Source organism: Pollicipes pollicipes, unplaced genomic scaffold, assembly GCF_011947565.3.
Source record: "Pollicipes pollicipes isolate AB1234 unplaced genomic scaffold, Ppol_2.1 Scaffold_4295;HRSCAF=5057_pilon_pilon_pilon, whole genome shotgun sequence".
Lineage (NCBI taxonomy): Eukaryota > Metazoa > Arthropoda > Thecostraca > Pollicipedomorpha > Pollicipedidae > Pollicipes > Pollicipes pollicipes.
In genome coordinates this window covers 29,558,311-29,577,842 of record NW_023596461.1, presented here as the reverse complement: position 1 = coordinate 29,577,842, position 19,532 = coordinate 29,558,311, and the positions used below count along the sequence as shown (strand labels likewise).

General features: G+C 50.4%; 1 protein-coding gene across 3 annotated transcripts in view; it reads right to left on the bottom strand.

Annotated features, from left to right (window-relative positions):
• The window catches only part of LOC119096368 (potassium voltage-gated channel protein Shab), a 55,024-nt gene extending 35,987 nt beyond the window's left edge, over positions 1 to 19,037 (bottom strand). For 2 of the 3 annotated variants that reach the window (XM_037219234.1, XM_037219233.1), the window contains exon 1: positions 18,941 to 19,031. In XM_037219234.1, the coding sequence (XP_037075129.1) occupies positions 18,941 to 19,000 (60 nt within the window). In that variant the 5' untranslated portion in view covers positions 19,001 to 19,031. Of the gene's footprint in view, positions 1 to 18,940 lie in introns of all 3 variants that reach the window. The other variant, XM_037219231.1, reaches the window with a different exon arrangement.
• Positions 19,038 to 19,532: the final 495 nt, after the last annotated feature.

The window sequence follows — 19,532 nt, the reverse complement described above, 5'->3', positions numbered from 1 at the left end:
GGCTGGGTGTTCTTTTGCGTGTGCATGTGCTTTGTACTTTGTACGTCATTTGACAAAAGGTCGTTGACAAGGCGTGACGCCTTTTTGAAAAGACGCGGTGTAGTGACATGGACCGCAGAATTGATGGCAATCAATGCATGCAGTTTGATGCACGACTTTTCAAGTGAGCCGCGAAAAACATCGGAACGAAATGAACATATGTACGACCCGAGGAGAGAGAAAAAGACACTGACGCGTGATATTGGTTCGGGCCTTCCCTGTATAAGCTTGTCAATTTGAATAATGCACTGATGAAAACCCGGGGTGGGTGGAGCGTATCTATATATAACCAATTAATCGTTATTTGCATGATAGCCTGATTGGTGCAGGAGGATAAGGATCACATGCGGAGGACTCCAAAAGCCCCTGGATATATTGAGGTTTAGAAGTCGTCGGTAGCAGACCGTCGTTCGCCAATAAACATGCCTCGTTTCCATGGTCGAAAGGTTCTGAGCCCACGGAACTTGGAAACCATCGCCGGACTTAAACAAGCCGCTAGTTGTGTATGAAAACGCCTTTGATGCTGCCGTCCGCGCGCCATTTGTTCATGGGGCTGTCGGATGTCCAGTTTGTTATCACATGCCGCTCAGTGTGCCATCAATCGTCAGTAGTCGCTTAACAGGACAACCATCAGCATCATATACACCTACCGCATGCGAACGGAACGCCGACGGGTCACTTGCTTAGCTCAAATCCTAACCACCTAAAAGCCCACATGATCTGATGAAATTCAAAGGCCTTTATCCCAACGACAGGTGCACATTTCGTGGCCCATTACAAGCGTAACTTGTGAAGAGCTTTGACATTGATGACTTGAAACAGACATCTGAACGAATCTGTAACCACATGTAGCAGCACCAATTACAAACAATTGCTTGCGTGGCGTTCCTTTGCTTCGGAATCCTTATTCACGCACACACACACACACACACACACATGCACACGCTAACGCACATGCACGCGCACACACATGTGCTCGTGTACATATATATATATATATATATATATATATATATATATATATATACTCAATCATTCGAGCTCAAACATTTTAACTCCCGATAAACGACACTATGCTTAGGCTACCCAAGGTATATGCGACTAAGCCGGAAGGCTACGACAACCGATACCGAGCAAAATTTTAGGAACTCAGGCACCACGACTGTGAGATATCGAGTATTGCACGAACATCCCGTTGATTCAGTCTCTCGTGTCCTAACTCTCAATGCAATACACGGTCCTGCGCTAAGGGCTGTCCAAATCACAGCCGGCTAAGCCGAAAGGTTAGGTTGACTTTTATCTCATTTATGGTCAGAAAAACCATACCAGCCGCCATCAGTGCTTATCACGAGAAGAAAAATATTTATAAACCTGCAAAACTTGAACACTGTTGCTTAAACCAGATCTCGAAAGTATGTCCCGGCAACTGAAGTTCGATTTTTGTCCACACAAGAGCTTCAAACTAATGATGCCAAAAAAGCAGGAGGTCTTGTTTGTTTTTATAAAGGATCAAAAACTAATTTGATGTTCGAAAGCAAAAGAGACGGACAGAAGCTAGACTAAAAACGGGCTGTGCTTTTAAATAACATGAAGTTTAATGCCTCAGGTTCGCTATCTTCTCTTTGTCTTCGAATTAGTCCAAGTCCACTATCTTCAAATTGTCTACGGACCAACTTCACTAAGTGGTGTGTCTCAAATCTCTTGCGTCGCCCCCAAAACCAACGCCTTTACACGCATATAGAACGATGTTAGGCTTAAGGTGTATGTTGAAAACAACATTTTTTAAATTTCCAGTGACAATTTGACTCAGCGAAACCTGGTGCCAGCGGTATTTTGGTGTAAGTGTTGGTTTAATCCATGCAACTTGTTTGTTGCAAGGTATCATAGAAATTACCTGAATATATGTTTTTCAGCATTACTTGTTCCAATTTACCGAATATTTAACTGTTTTTATGCCGACAAAATTGATAATACGAACAATGCTCACATTTAAAGCATGTTGTTTACGTATTGAGCAGCGTTGCAGACGTCGTGCTGAAGACTTCTTTGACCATGGATAATAAGTGTTGAGTGCTGCATTTTTTGGTGACTGGCCGATTTTCATCTTACACTCTCTGTTCACCAAATGCGATATTTTCTACTGCGCTTACCACATATCGGGCGAGGCATCGCAGTTTGATCCAGCCGTATCACTATTTACGTACAGTAGTGGCCTGGTTCCATAAAACTTCTAAAAGTTATGTTAGCGCGGCGTTGCACTGCCGTGACAAGGCGGCCGCAGAATATACCGACGCGTCCGTACATTTCGCGCCTCGGCATGACAGCGACAAACACATAGGGTTTCTGGTGCCATCGGAGTCGACTCTTAGCACTGAAATAGCATACTGGCGTAGGAGGGCGGGGGGGGGGGGGGAGGGAGGTGCGCCACATGTAATGCGATCCAGGCCCTGTTGATGCTTCGCTTCAACAGACGGAAGTAAGGACCTGCGTGCCATTGCAATGGCATGGCAAGGTAGTCCTGGCAAAGCATTGCCAGGACAGGCTCCTGTAACAAGCCTCTCCGCGCTCAAACACTTTGACATGTGTTAGAAAAATGCAGCTGCCCTGTTTCGTCATAGTACACAAAGTCATCCAAGGAAGAAGGGAGTTCGAATTAAGATCTTTTATTCATGCTGTGACAGGTTGCGAACAGCCGATGTATATTTTCCGTTGTTTTCCATTCCTGGCTTTGATGGGTCTGTTTTTGTGATGGAATATCAAAACATCTGACAACTGGTCCGTCGCTTTGCAATACTTTCTTGCTTCTTGAATCCAATATGACACCCTTTTTGATACATTTACCTAAATCCTTATTTGTTCTTTCTTTACAAAAGTGGAATTAGTGTCCTCTGCTTACTACACAATCTGCGAACAAAGCGTTTTTGTGGTATTAATTTGGAAGTACGATATCACGAACGTTGTAAGGATGTGATTCTACGTCACGTGCTATTACAACATTGTAACGTAAAGGCGTCCATCAGTAGAACGACATCATGGGTACGCTTGCATTTACGATGGAAAATTTGTTCTGAGAATCACCATTTAGATCCTGTCGATCGTGATGACGTGCGCTATAAACGGCACTTCATCACTTTAAACATGTCATCTTCAGGGCGGAAACAAGAGCAAGACCACTTTTTCGACCTGTCCTAAGCAGCAGGACCGAAAACGCGTCACATTGCTCGGCACTAAGGATCTCGCCAATCACGAGATCATGCGAGATCGCTCAAAGTTCATCCATCGAGCTCTGCTTCCAGAGCATGAATCTTTGATCTTTGTTCCATCTTTGTTTGTGGCGCGAAAAAATAAAGACACATTCTGCGTTCAAACTTGACTGTCACTGCTTCCCGAGACCAGACGCCCGTCTCCCCTGTCGTCACTAGCCAAACCAAGAAAAAGGCATATTTGCGAGCCCGATGTGAACAGAAAGCGTCCTTTCCATCTATCTCCACCACGCGCACAAAAAAAGCTATTTCACTCAAGTGTGGAGGCATGCGGCGATTAAAGATACATGAAACATTGTTATCATACACTGTGAGTCACTGGCAGGACAACAAAAGGGATTGGATTCCACATTCTATGTTGTATATTCCTGCAATATCCGTATTACAAACTAATGCTGCCTGTCACTCAGGTTTGCGAGAAAAAAGCAGGTATATTACCGCACCCTGTCGTCGCCAGACTGCGTCACCCGTATGCCTTGGTGTCACCAGCAGATCCATAACTATCACTGGACAGCGTTACCAACAGGTGATGACGTCATCAGCAGGTGACTAACGTCATCAGCAGGTGACTGGCATCATCATCAGGTGTATAAGTTGCCACCGGAATGCGTTGGTAACAGGTGCTGACGTCATCAGCAGGTGCTGGCGTCTTCAGCAGGTGGTCAAGTTACCACCAGACTACGTCACAAGCACGCGCTGGCCCCATCAGCAGGCGTTTAGATCAGCAAAAGGCACTGACGTAATGAGCCGGCACTGGCCGCTGGCAGAATCAGCGAGTATACATATGTGCCCTCGGCAGTTGAGATAATCGTCGCCAGACGCTGACACCATCAGCAGGTTGTGACGTCATCGGCATTTGCTGATGTAATCCGCGGACATGGACATCTTCAACAGGGGCTGACGCCATCAACACACGCCGACCTAGCGCAGTTTTGTCGGCCGATGTCAGCGGCCCACAGCTGACGCGAGGATCAGCCGGCCGCTCTTGGCCCGGCCGAACGGAGCGGCGACCGCCGCCAGCGCCGCCGGCCAGTGGGAAGCGACGGAGCGGCGGCGGCGCTCGCCCGGCCACACAAACAGGCCACAGGGGCGCGGCACGTCCCGCGGCTGGACCGGCCGAATAGCCGCGACGTGCCGGACCGGCCGCTCGTCAGCGGATCCTGGCGCCACGCCAGATGCATATTGAATCCGGTGGTGGAGGCGGCGGCCTCAAGCGCGGCGCGGTGCCGCCAGAGGCCGCCCGCACTGCCGACGCGACGCAGGCGGAGCGTCGGCGTCGATGCTGGCGTGACGTCAGCGGCAGTCCGACGGAGCGCCGGCCGCACTTGCAGCGGCTCGAATCGATGGTGTAGTGAGAGGCGGCGCCGGCCGGCGGCGGCGGAGACGGCGCGCCGCGTCGCGGGCAACAGGTCGCGGGGTCGCGCTCCGCCGCCGCCGCCCGCCCGCCGTCGGCCGATCAGTTTAGACTGGCGTCGGCGCCGACAGGGGATAAACAAGGCGTTGGTGGCGGCTCGTCAGGCGCGGGCCGCCACGGTGGTCCCGACCGGTCATCAGACGCCGGCTCGGCCACGATCGAAGCCGCCGCGCCGGCGTGTCGGCCGGTACCACCCGCCCGGTCTGCAATTGGAGCCCCGCCGTCTCACTTTCGACAGGGTGACGGCGGCTGCGTGACCGGGCCGGTGACGGGGTGGCCCTCCGTCGCCTTTTGGTCCAAAATGTCCGCCTCCAGGGTCGTGTCCTCGGTCACGGTCGTGGCTAGCACGCGAGCCGCACCTGGCGACGTCCGACGCACGGATTCGGAAAGCCCCCTCCCGCGCGTCGAAGCGGCAGATAGCGGGGCTCACCGCTGACAAATCACGGACCTTCTTTCCTTTCCTGCTGACAAAGTGATCGGATCTCATGCCATGATAATCAATAAACACATGTGTAGATTAACATCGTCGCTGTTTTCCAGCTTTCTTTCTCTCGCCGCTATCTCTTTACCATATGCCCAACGCACATGGAACGAAGCGGGCGCCTCATGCTACCGCGCCTCCCGCACCGTGTCTCCTCCGCCCTCCGAGACGACGCCGCCGCTCTGCCCGACTCCGGACCTTTGCCGCCGCGACGGACGGGTGCCACCGCCCGCTCGATACCGAAACCGACCGTCTCGGCGAGCACCAGCCGCTGCCACGGACTCCAGCCGACTGATGGCGGGAGGTGTGGTGGACGCCGGACCGATGGTGGAAGGTGTGGCGGACGTCAGGTTGGTGATGGGAGGTGTGGCTGACGCCGGACTAATGTCAGGGGGTGTGACGGACATTGGACTGATGGTGGGAGGTGCGACGGATGTTGAACTGATGGCGGGGGGTGTGAAGGACGACGGACTGATGACGGGGGTTGCAACGGATGTCGGACTGATGGCGGGGATGTGACGGACGTTGGACTGATGGTGGGAGGTGTGGCTGACACCGGACTGATGGTGGGGATGCGGTGGGCTGATGGCGGGAGGTGTGGCGTACGGCTGGCCGGAGGTGGAGCCGGTCAAGAGGTGCGCTCCACAGACAAAAAGTCCCATAGTTAGGAAGGAGTACGGGTGCAGGATCATGTGAACCACGGATCCGGCAAACAACAGAGCCGTCCGTTCGGGGGAGGTTTGGATCCATTGACCGGCAGCCGAGGTGCCTAGAGGTGAAGCGGAACGCAGCCGAGTCCAGCTACCTTCAGAGCCCTACGGCAGAGTCGGCCCTGCAGCCTGAACACGCTCAGCTTGTCCCAAGCGCCCTCCATAATGCACGAGCACGCGTCATGATCGGCGCCCAGCCGCCGCGTCAAATTCGGCGCGCCAGGACCCGGCTCCGGGAGACTGATTGAGCGACGCCGGCTTCGATTGGTTGGCGCCGGCTAGCGCTCGCTTCGGCCGCCGGCTGCAGACATTAATCCGGCCGTCATCGGCCGCTTCCGCTGAATTCCACATGCGGTCGGGGCGGCGCGGCGGCCGGCGGGCGTGGCGGCGCTTTGCTTTCGGCCGGCGGTAAAACGGGCCCGCTGCAGATTGGGCCAACCGGCGGAATGCCAAGCGCTTGGCGATAGCTCCGGAACGCGGTTTACAAGCCAAGTGGAAATACCTGGGTGAGCGGAAGCCTCGCGCCTGCGGCACACGTTGCACACGGAGACGACGTATGACGTCACATTCAGTGGTATATCTGGAAGGCTTGCAAGGGTCGCATTCTGCGACATTCTAACTTAGTAAAGAGCGCGAAGGAAGGAAACTTTCCTCCTTTGAACACTGAACTGTTGCTCTGAAATGTTATTTTTTTCTAAAGGGCATGTCCCACGTTTGAGGACATTGAAGCAAACATCAGATATGAAGAAATAAACTCACTCATACGTATTGGTATAGTTTCCAGTGGAAAAAACTGCTCTGGACAACGCGATTTCTCTATTTAGTAAATACGCTCCCCATCACGTCATTGTTTGATTGCGTTACCGTACCTAACACAGCAATGATTGAGAGACAATTGACGTCCGTTATATCTGGAAATCGCGCTCACGAACGCCAGATCTGAACGACTCGACAATTAGATATGTCTTGGCCTGAGTTCGCCGCATGACCATTGGAATGTCTTGATTTTCGTGGTATTATTATGATGCCATGGATGCCTGGGTGACCTTCAAATGGTCTGCACAAAGCGGTCTGCACATCTTCGCGGTCGTGTAGCTCGGAAACTAGAAGGGTTTCGGTCCTGAGAAGGGCAGGGTTGTGAGCTGCACTGAATGTGCTTCGAGATGGCTATTTCATTTCAAAACCGCATACAAATGCGTGAGATTCTCTTTAAATTTGGTTTTGTTGACAGCTGTCTCACTTTTATTTCATTATTTCATTTAAGGGCATTCCGCCAGATTTAAAAGAATTGTACAACACTTGGCGTCGCAGCACCTTGATCGCTTATAGAAACTATACGTTTACATATGTGTGCACATATATGTTATACCACTCAAAAGAAAACAGATGCGACCAGGGCGTGGTCAGCGGGAGAGGCGTTTTATTACGCCTTTATTGCGCCTTACGCCCCTTAAAATGTCTTTCTTAGAGGCGTTTTATCACGTTGTATTATTTATTTAAACCAAACCTACGTGCATAAGCGTTCCGGGTATATTCTCACATAAGCGCATGTGTCGCCATAGAATCTAGTGTTAATCTCGGCTGAAGGAAACGTGTTTTTGATGGGAGGCATCAGCTTTAAAAACGGATGCCGTACAGTTGATAAAATCCCTGCGAATGGCCACTAAAATAAGAATGGAATATTGACACTGAATGCCCGGGCATCCAGTTGAGTACACAGTTGATGTAGTTTCAGTTACTCAATTACATCGCTTCGGAGAGTTCACGCGTATGGATCCAGCTGTATCCATGAGCAATCCGAAATCAATAAACTTAGCATAACCAGTTTTGTTCTGACCCAAGCGCGCTTTAGCAATTCTCTCCAAAACAGGGGACTTAGACACGGCCAGCCTAAGTAAATATAGGTAATGAGTTTCGGTCTAAAAAATCTGACAAGCCCTTGGCTCAGCTCAAATCAAAATTGGTCGATGAAAAACCTAAGCTAAATTTTGAAAGCATGTGTGATAGCATTGCACCAAGGAACGACGCAATCGCCCATGCTCGTAAATACCACACTATGTATCCCATGAGAGAAGGGTGGCACCGCCAAAGTTTGTACGATATCGTTGGACACGTCGCATTCAGCGTTATGGCCCCGCCCAGAAAGCCGCATGGCTGCCATTCAGCGAACACGCATGAAATGTGCGAAGGTGACGATAGCAGTTTTGCTAGCTTTCTTCGTTAAATTGCGACTTAAAGCTCCACCTGAGGAAGAGCTGGAGCGTCAGTCGGTCAGTGAACCATAACGTTGTGTGGATCGTGGACCTTGTTGGTGGGTTGTAAGGCTCCTGGTCACCGTTTGCGCCCCAGCCGGGCAATGCTATACCAACAACATCACATTGTGTCAGTTAAGAACGAATGCGGATGCCAGGACTCACCGGAATTCTGAACTGAATGATAATGAACGGCACACAAGATTTGCCGGGAGCAAGACCCACCTGAACTAAGTTATTCGACGTGTGGTCGAAACGCACTGCTTATTGGGATATGCAAACGGATTTGAATTATGCTAATGTTGATCACAGCTGATTTGTCTTCTGTGAGCAGGAGCAATGGCTCAGCGTGAGCGATATCACGTGACCCACGTTTGCGATGACCGAAGGAAGGATGCTGGACCCGTCATCCGGCAGGGCGGAATACAAGTCCCGGGATGGGTCAGACGTTTTGTTTGACCGACGTAGAAAGGTCAGCTGGCAGCTAGCCAAAAGGGTCAACCTGGCCAGCCGGCGTAGCCATGTCGGGGCACTGTGCGACACGTAAGGTACTCCGCAGTTCTGTTTAACAAGAAGGCCAAAAGGGAGTTATCCCATGAACTTGATCGTGCACTTTTGGTGATTGGTTTAATGAGTGGGCACGCAGCATGCTTTGCTAAAAATGGCATGAAAATCATTCATGCAAAGTTTTTAAGCAAATATTTAAGAAGCCGAGAAGGAGTGAAACGACTGAAAAGTTTTTAAGGCAGCAAGCGATGGAACCGCGGTTAAGCATTGGAGCACATTGGGGTGTTTTGATACAAAATTCTTAATTAAACTTTGTTTCTAAAACCTGGCAACTTATTGGTTACCTTAAATAGATGCACATCGGAGCTGATGCGGCAAAGATGATATTTTTAGATGTTTTACACCACCACTCCTCCCCGATTTTGTATCACTTCATATACAATGACTTGCTGCGTTCATGTTAATTCGATAAAAATGTAGGTTATTAAAAACCTTTATGTTTTTAAATATTACTCTCCTTACATTATTTTCTTTCAACATAATTACCTTTGCTACCAGAAAACTAGCGCCAACCATTAAACTAGTCAGTCAGTTAGTAATTATTCGAGCAGCTGATGGCCAGCAGAGTACGCAATTTTTACTATCATGGTGATGTGGTTTAAAACAGACGCGGTGACATACGACATAATAATGTAATATGTGTAGTATGTAATAATATGTAATATAATAATAAGGCAACATGTAATATTATATCTATACACGTGCGTGCATTTGTGGTCAGCTGAACTAGCCGAACTAGTCAGAAGTGACCAGTCATGGTAAATTTACAATATCTGGTAGTAAAACTTAAACTGCCAACACGTTCTAAAATCAAAGCCACGTGAATTTGACAATGCAATAATCCAAGCAATAAACAATATTTAGATGAATCGTTTCAAAGAAACTAATAACTACGCAATAAAAATAGCGCAAAAACGTGGTGCGGTTAAGCAATCAACGACACAAATCGTTACGGCGTGCGTATGCGATAAATATGATAGGACATGATAGTCCGGAGAAGCGCACCTGTCATTTTTTTATGGCAAGTTTCTGCCTGAGTTCAAGAGGCAAATGGTGTTTGTCACTCGGCGAGAAAATCACATCTCTCTTTACCGGATTTTGAGAACAACTATTTGGCATGATCAGCGGCGCAAATATCGGAGTAGCTTAGTGGACCGCGGTTCAACGTCTGCTTTATCGGCATAGTGCCGTCCAATGTGCCGATAACGAAGCAAGTGTGAGATGGCAAGAATGATACACTTTGCTAAAGGCGGTACCTGAAATTTTGAGTGTGTACGGATAGTCAGAGTGTGGGTATTGGCCACAATATTGGAATGAGCATGCAGCATTCAAAGCTGGACAGTTTGAGGCTGCCGGCGACTTTTGGGCCACCCTAGCTCGCTTAACCGGAACATTCTGATACCCACAACGATTTCGCTGAATGATATTGCTTTATCATTTTATGCACGTGGAGTGCCGTGCAAAAAGTGCCCGGGAGCCCCTTCTTTCGTCGTGGCATTTTAAATGCCTTCGTTGAAAGATTGCTTCTGGTTCTTGGCAGATCATGATTATCGCGTACCATCGTGATTCTTCTTTGTTATTAAACGTCCTGCGTGTAAGTGAGCTTGGATTAAAAGTTGAATTGACCTTTGTTACATAATACTTCGCTGACATTAGCCCAGTCTTAATGGCACGTTTAAAGGGAGCACGCTATGTCTTCCTTGTCGAAAAAGCGTGGCCGTTGTTATGGGGACGCTGCTCGCCCGTCCATGCCGGGCCGAACAAAGCGAGCTGTCTAGGCCTGACCTCCTTTCCCGCCCGAGGGCTCGTTTGGAGGCTGAAAATTATTTCTTCAGCCGCGGAAGCGGGCGGCGCCATCTGCTGCGGGCCGTCCAAAGTTTGCAGCGTCTGATCTCTGTGACTAGCTACGATCTCGCGCGGCACGGCGTCAGGCCGCGTGACGGCCCAAGGCCGCCGGGAGTGACGCGCCGCGACCAGCCGAGGCGGCGGCGCGCCGACCGCCCGACGCGGCCCGCCCGATCCAGCCGCGCCACGCACGCCAGCGGGCCGCTGTTGTCCGCTGGGCGGCTAGAAAACGAACGATGACGCCCCAGGCTCTCCTTACCTCCGCCGTCAAAGGTCAGAGGTCGCCTGCGGATCGATGCCACCATATTTCTGGAGCGGCCGACCGGCGCGCCGCGGCCCTGTGATCTGTGATATCTCGCGGCGCAGATGGATTTCCAGACAGGGAAAGTGAGGGCTGGATACAGCCTGGGGAGTTCCAGTGCGTCGGGGAGGTGGGCGCGTCACGCCATCTCCCCAACTTTTGGAGAGCCTTCGCAGCCAGCGCTGAGGCCTTAGAAAAGGGGAAGAGGAACCAGAGAGTGATATGGAGAGGGAAAGAGGGAGGGAGAAGGGAAGGGTGGGGAGGAGCCAGGGAGAGGGATGGAGAAGGATAGAGAGGAGATGGGCAAATACTTGCATGATATGGCTCACATGGAAGTGGACGTGTGCATCTTACTATAGCGAAAGTTTAAGGCCTCTCATTCAATTAAGTAATTAAATTTGGAAACCTGCGTGCAATTTTGAGTAATGAACAGAAATTTCAGGTCCAAGATAAATCGATCCTTCATTTCTTGTACACACCCGTGGCCAGCCCAAAGCGAAATGCGCCCACGGCACGTAAAAAGACAGACTTTTTCTTAAGCAAGATCCATATTTTCTTGAATGTAGCAAATATATTTTATAGCAACTTATATTTCTATTTGTAAGAGACCTCATCACAAAATGTGGCTACTTTCACGCTTCCCGATGCCCCATGCCTAAGTATAACAGTTGCACGGAATAGGTTGGGGCTTACCACAGATTTCCGGGGATGCAGGGGTACCCAGCGCATACGTTGACTGCGAAGCTTTATCATATGCGTTCTAATCTACGAGAATCTATCTGTTTAGCTATATATCAGGTAACATTCAATTTGCTTAATCTGCGCAATGATTAAGCACCGTTTAACACAATAATCACGCTTCTGGACCAAGCTTTGTCGTTACCCGTTAGACGGAAGCTAGAATTGTTGGAAACGTCAGTGACATGAGCACCGGCGTTACCCAAAAATATCGGAAGCGGTGCCCTTCCCAGCACAGCCGCGGCCCCCACCGCCTGTGGCCATTTGTCATTCGTGGCTCTAAGGCCGAGGCGGTCTGCCGTCCAGCGCAGCCACCCATCGCACTGACGCGCGCCGGAAGTCGACGGACGCGCCGCATTTCCGGCCGGCAAAAGCGCCGGGGGCTAATATACGCCGCGGGACCGCTGGTCACAGGCTGAATGGAAATTAGCCGGCTAGGCGGGAGGGGGGGGGGGGGGGGGGTAGGGAGGGCGTCGCCGGATAACATGGCGTCGGCCGGCGCCGGCGGCCGGTCTGGGCAGCTAATTACGGAGAACGGCCGAGAACGACACCGGCAGCGGCGAGGAGCCGGCGCCCATGGGCGACAGGAAACGTCAGGCGGCCGGCGCGTGAATGTGCGCCGCCGGGCGGCGGGGGCAGCGGCGGCAAATGGCCCCGCGGGGGGTCACGGGAGCGCCGCCGCCATCGGACACGGATCAGCAGAGAAAGGCCGTCCAAACGCGGCCGGCAGACGAGCGATGTCCGACGCTGGTCTTCACGCGCGCTTGCTGTTCGCGATGGGTGCGACGCGAGTATGCTCTCTCTCACGCGGACATACCCCGTCCTGCGGCGGAGCATTCATCTGAAAAATCCCGGGATTTTGTGTCGACTTCAAACAGCAGTATTGCCTGGCCGCCTGTCAAATTTAAGATGTTTGGTTGTGTGGCAGCTTTCAAGGGCCGGATGATAAACGATGCTTTCATGGACGAGATGTGTCTTTAGTTAAGTGGCATCCAAATAACTACGGGATTGAGGAGCCTTTCTCCACAGACGACTAGACACATGCAGCGATTCCGTCCCACGCCGCCTGCTCGGATGCCGTGTGCCGACATCGTCATTCACAGAACCGAGCCGCTGATTCAAGCGACAATCGGTAGCGTAATCTTTCAGAGGAAAGTGAATTCTGATTACTTTGTGGTTACAGGTGACTTTAATATGATGTGAAACAAAATATTTGGCCGTCTCTGATGGCCCGCATTTGTACGATCAACTTAACATTTTGAAAACCTGAAACGTACAGTGTGTCAACATTAGCAGTAAATACAAAGACTGTTTTATTAGACTGAAGCTCTTAGTGGCTTCAAGTAAGCTAGGGACACGCTAAGACACTCCCTCGGCTCATTGTCCGACGTGGTATGTCTTTGTTGGTCCATTTGCATCAACGTCTTTTGCGTCTGACCTAATGTCGTAGGTGTGTATGTGTACGCGTTCGAAGAAATGATTTTCTTATTTCAGCAATTAAAAACAAAGCCTCAAGCTCAATCTGTCTTTATGTCAACAACTCAGACAATGTGTATTGTCATCAACCCAGTTAGGCTCGACGCGACCATCCACGCTTTCGAAGGGCTGATATCTTGGCATCCATGAACCCCGCCGCCATGAGATTTTCAGCAATAAGTAGCGCACCATACATAAACCATGGCTGACTATGCCAGTGGACTTTTGACAACCTAGGTGAACTGTTCATTTGCAGACACAAAAAGCTTCGATCTTATTTTTCTCTAGCTTGTGAGTTGCTGTTGCGGGACAGCCAAAGTGAGGGCAAAAGTCCCTGGTTGTTCACGGGTTAAACATTAAATCAGGTTGTCAACAAAACCAGGTGCGCTGTTTAAGAAAAATCTTAAGTGAGCTCCAGTGTATCCCGGGTTTTTCCTTACAAGGCCGGTCCTGCATACCACACGCATACTCGTTCACATTAACGCGTCAGTGACGGCGGAACCTCGGCTGAGATGGGGAACAAACATGGTTTTTATATTTCTCCTTCCGATGCAACGCCATGGTTAATGTTAAATGTTTCTAGGAGTTGGGGAGTTGGGGACAGCTGCCCCTACCCCCCCCCCCCCCCCCCGGCAATCCGCCACCCCCGAAAGACACGCGTTTGATGACAACAAAACATAGGTGGAGATCACTAAGCAAAGGAGTTTAGACAAAGCTATTGACAAGAGCATCTTTCACTACCAAAATGTGAAGCTGCATTTTCAAAGTTATTGGTTGAGAAGACAGCAGTACTCATTGCAAACGAAACTAAATAAGATAACAATGACTAGGTGCTCTTCAAAAGTGTGTCGACAGAGCAATGCGGCCTGAGTAACACGCACCTATTTCTTGGCACCACTGAATCTAGGCCCAGCGGTCAAGGACATGCCTGGAGGATGATGTGATTTGAAAGCGTGCCAAGGGACTTCAGCTCGGATGCACACTGCCAACGAGGAACATTTCCGAGTTAGCAAAGGAACTCAGCTTGCCTGACAGTTACGGTTTGAAATGCCCGCCCTGGTTGGAGGAACAGGGAAAGGACGCGCGAAGCCACCATCACTCCCACTTTAATGAACTTTGAAATTTGCCTTCCGGTGGTGAACAAAAATACATAGCTTACCAATGGGGCTTGCCTCGTTTTCTGGCACAATGCACCGCCGGCGGAGCCCACTATTTTTTTCATTTAAACGCTTACTATCCTTTTTATCACTAAAGTTGTCATTTGACGTACCACCAATAAACGCGCTGTCTGCCACGGCTGTGCCCACGCGCCCTTCACTACGGGCCCTCCCATTCCCTCTTCTGATCTCAATCTCTCAATTTGTCCGCGTCTCGCGCCACCCTCCAGCGCCGGGCGATAACGGTGACGGCAGATTAGAAGCGAAGCCGTCGCTGCGTGGGACCACCTGTCGCAGCCTGTCGCCGTGGGGAGCCAGGGCCGAGCGTGTGCCCCCGGTGGCGGTGCTTGGCCGGCTGCCCGCGGCCGCTGGCACGCCGCCCTGCCGACCGCCGGAGGCCGCCCCGGCGAGCACATGTTGGACCACGCAGGTCGTCTCGGCCCGGCTGCAGCGGCCCGGCATCGCGGGACCGGCCCTCTGCTGAGCCGCCAGCCTGCTTCCGATTCGGTGCACTGCAGGCTTTTAACTTTGCGCTCGGGAAAGCTTATTCGTCGTGTTTCGGGCCGCTCCATTCAGAGTTGGAACAGCGGGAATTTTGGAAAGTTTTGTTAATGCTCTGGTTTCTTCTATAAATTCACCATGCTGGATGCAGGCGCGCTACGTGCATTTGCTGGCAGTCGACATTTGATGATTTTGCTGATATCGACTTGCACATTCCAGTTCTATCAATATTTACTTGGTGTGATAAAATATACCTAGCGTCACAAGGAACGCACGTGGACGAACTGTTATCTCTCCTCCTTTGTCGGAATCGATAGACTATACCGCAACGCAGGAAACACTGCGGTACAGCATACCACCGCAGGTATTCCGGAGCCGCATCAAATGCGGAAACCGAGAACACTCGCCCCTCCCCCGCTCCCTCCCTTTGCGCCCCAGTCAGTTGCCTGGGTCCCAGCACACGCACTGATAAAGCTGTACATCGCGTTGGTTCTGGGTCTGACAGCCTGATGAGTCTCTGTTTATCTTACCTGAGCGCCTGTTTGCCGGGCTGCGCCGCCGCGTGAGCGGCAGCGCATTCCCCACCATCCGCGAGACGGCAACAGGAATGTCCTAGTCATGGGCCCGGTGCCTGGCCTGCACCCACGTGGGCTGCGAACCCGCTGACATTTTGGTCGGCTGATGACGTCATGGTGCGAAGGTCTCTTATTCGTCAGGCCGTCTGGCTCTCCAATTCGGGCAGATGGGCTCTGGGGTTCGGCCGCACTCGACACTGCATACCAGCGCGGCGGCGGGTGGGCGCGGCTCATGGACGTGCCAAAGATAGAGCCGCCTTCGCAAACTTTTATAAAACGGTCTTAGCACCGTACTTTAAGCTTGCGAGCATATCCATAGAGATTGACAGCGCAACGCTCTCTCTCTCTCTCTCTCTCTCTCTCTCTCTCTCCTCTCTCTCCTCTCTCTCTCTCTCTCTCTCTCCTCTCTCTCTCTCTCATCTCTCTCGTCTCTCTCTCTCTCTCTCTCTCTCTCTCTCTCTCTCTCCTCTCTCTCTATTCTCTCCATCTCTCCCCTCTCGGGTGCTCCTCTCTCTCCATCATCTCTCTCTCTCTCTCTCCTCCTCTCCTCTCTCTCTCTTCTCTTCTCTCTCTCTCTTTCTTCTCTCTTCTCTCTCTCTCTCTCTCTCTCTCTATCTCTCTTCTCTTCTCTCTCTCTTCTTTCTCTCTCTCTCTCTCTCTCTTCTCTCCTCTCTTCTCTTCTCTCTCTCTCTTCTCTCTCTCTCTCTCTCTCTTCTCTCTCTCTCTCTCTCTCTTCTCATTCTCTCTCTCTCTATTTCTCTCTCTCTATTCCTATCTCTCTCTCTCTCTCTCTCTCTCTCTCTCTCTTCTCTCTCTCTCTATCTCTCTCTCTCTCTCTCTCTCTCTCTTCTCTCTCTCTCTCTTCTTCTCTTCTCTCTCTCTCTCTCTCTCTCTATCTCTCTCTCAGAAATTGGCTTCATTTGATGCAATGATCCCATACAATGTACTAAACTAGATACAATATTGTCCCAGACTTATGGTGTTGCATACATAATGCGCTACTCCATGGGTTTGAACGCTTGCAGTCGGAGCGACGACACTGTGGGGGACATGGGGGTGCATCCCCGGGGGACATAGGGGTGCATCCCCGACAACTTTCAAAACTAGGGGCCTGTGTCTCACAACTTCAGAGCGAGTCGGATGCATATATGCGCGATCTGGTGAAGCGAGTGAGAGCACACAATATCACACAGCGTGATGAACGTATTCCACACGACTTGTACAGCGCCGTGACCGTAGCAAAGCAAACGCACGGGGTTAACCCTTTCATTTTGCCGAAAGCCGCATTCCAGACAAATGCGGACCGTTGCAATCGGCGTGCGTGCGAGGACATACAGTTGCCGTATGTAGTAAATTGCTACAGCCTTTTTGGCACAACAAGTCAGAAGCTTTTAACGTGTTAAGTGAAGAAAAAGAAACCCCCACTGACCCAGTAACCCCCTCCCTTCAGTCTCAGCTGTTTCAGCCTCGTCTTGTATCGCAGCCAACTCGTTTCACATCTTTTGTTGTTCGCCATTTTAGCGCAAAAAACTTGAATCCAAGGAAAAGTTAAAATGTTTGGGGCAGGCCAGGGGGTCCATATTTTGGGATCAGACTTGTCGTTGAGGTTTTTCCAGCCAAAATTCCTCAAAAAGGCTGTGCCACTATGGTTAAGTGGTCATAGAGACGATGTATCGCGGTCCTGCTGCGAACGCCGATAACCAGGACTATGAATGTACTACGGAGAAAGCGCTAAAACCTCTCGCTTTGCAGGCATGCCGCAGGCAGGTCAAATCAAATGTGTTCCCGCTTAAAGGGAGTGCTCCACATTCGCATAGGGTTTTCAACTGAAATGGCAATCTTGAAAATCTTTTGGTGCAATTTACAGACCCGTCCTTATCAAGACCAAAACCCCTCTAGTCTTTGGGCTACGCGCTCGCGAAGATTGCAGACATTTTGGGGGACCATTTCAAGGTCACTCAGGCAGCCATGATGCCATGATAATGTCATTCAGATTCTGCCACTTGATTGGCCATGCGGCGATCAAGGCCAAGAAAAGATAATTGACAATTCGTGCATATCTGACATTCAAATGTTCGTGAGCACAATTTCCAGACGTAACTGCCGTCAATTGGCTCTTAATCAGTGATGTGCAACGAGAGATGACGATACCAAACAGTGACGTATTGAGAGGTATAGAGAAACTGCGTGGTTTAGGGCAGGTTTTTCCACTTAAAAGAACACCAAGAGTTATAAGTGAGCTTATTTCATCATATCTGATGCCTGCTTTACTATCTTTAAATATGAACCAATGCCTTTAAAGGTGTCGAGGTAAGATGGTCGTTCATAAAAAGAGAAGTGGACATCGATTAATTGTGAGTGAGTGCGCTGATTATCTGCGACAGGATCCGCAAATGTGAGCCTAGACGTGTGTCCTAGACGTCAACCAACCAACGACGCAAATCCTAAGTTCAAGCTTTCTCATTATTGCGGCCCGATTTTCCAAACTTGCGTACTCAACTTTCTAACTTGCAGTCTAGTAACGCTGTGGTAAAAGTGCAGCATATTGTCGATCGCTCGGAATATTTGAATCCTTTTTTCCTATTTGTCCTTTATTGTAGCTGGATCTTCACCGAATCATGGAAGCAAGGCTTTTCGTAAAGTGGTGCGACTATCGACGGCAATAAGAACCGCATTCCACCAGTACACAAAACTCGTGTTTCCTTACACAGCCAGCGAATATTTGTGGGCATAAAAGAAACAACAAACTTTATACATAATAGCAAACTTTTATATAAACAACAATGTATATATAACAAACAAACAAAAAATGTAACAACCTTTTTGAGTCATATCAAACGCTCCAGTTTGGAAAATTAAGCCAAGACGGTCCAGACTACGTGGTTGACAAAGGGCCCAGTTTCATAAACAGAAATACCGATTGACGCACTTCTTAACTGTATGGTGTGTGAGCCGGAAACGAGTCAACCTCACTTCATCTCTTGGTGCTGAAGTAATTCAAAAATAGAAAGCGCCCGTGTCACTAAGCTGTTTTAAGTCTATCAGTCCATACGACGCCAACCAAAAGTACTTAGATCGTACCTTCGGGTTGTGGAACTAGGCCAAGATCAGCCATGTCGAGCCCTTTCTTCGTCACTCACAGCCAAAAAGGCACGCCGCCGCCCATCGATACCGCACTCATGCATCTGACATATTGCATTAATCTCGCAGCTTACAGACATGTTGGTGCCATTACATCTCCAAGAGTAATTGCAAGAATGATCAACTTAGATACAAAAAGAGTGGTAGCCGTTGGCACGTTCGTCTGCGTTGTCATGCATCCAACTCACGTTTATTTGATTCTTCCATCTTGCATTCGTGATCTCATTTTCCGCAGGCTCAGTCTGTCAGACTATCGTCCTTCATCGCTCCGTTAAGTTCCCGCTACGTTGGTTTGAAGGGGGAGGGGGCACATGACCATTTGTCCTTACGCGGAAGTCCCGGAGGTCAGGCACTGCGTCAGGCGCCAGGATGCATCAGGCATCAGGCGCAACGGACCAGGATGCGGCGCCTGACTGCCAACACTTGTTCCCTTAACTAGGGTCGCTGGGGAGGGGAGGGAGTTACAAACGTGCGACTGACCTTGGGGGGCTCTCCTCCGCATGGCGAGGGGGGTCTCAGGCGCTCGAGCGCGCCGACCATCGGCTGACCTGGCCCACCGCCGTGGGTTCGGCTCGCATGCTCGGTTCATCGCTGATCAGAGAGCCTCCATTCTATCAGAGCAAACAACCTGAATAAACAGTCGGAAATGAGTGGGGCTTATGAGTCTGCCGAGCCTCGGACCAGCTGCCTCTGTGGCCACCACGCTGCTGGCTCGAAAACAGCCCTGAGACGGACGCTAACGATTCTGGATGTTTCATCAACACAAACATACCGGTCACTTAGTATTGCACATTAGTGAGTCATGCTTACAAGGTCACTTATTTCTGGCTTAAGTTCCAGTTGAACCTTTCACTTTAGGGAGCGTCATTCAGGGCGAGCGCAGTTTCCACCATCAGCGACCGTCGTAATAATGACCGATGCATCAAAAACATGTTTTCCCTTTAGGCGGGGTGTCATCGTCCAGTAGCCATCACAGTCAAAGCGAGGAAAAACACGAATCAATGCGGGAATTGCCAACTCGCACTTGGCTGCGAAACAGCCGCATTGACCGGGTCACTACTCTTCACCGTGA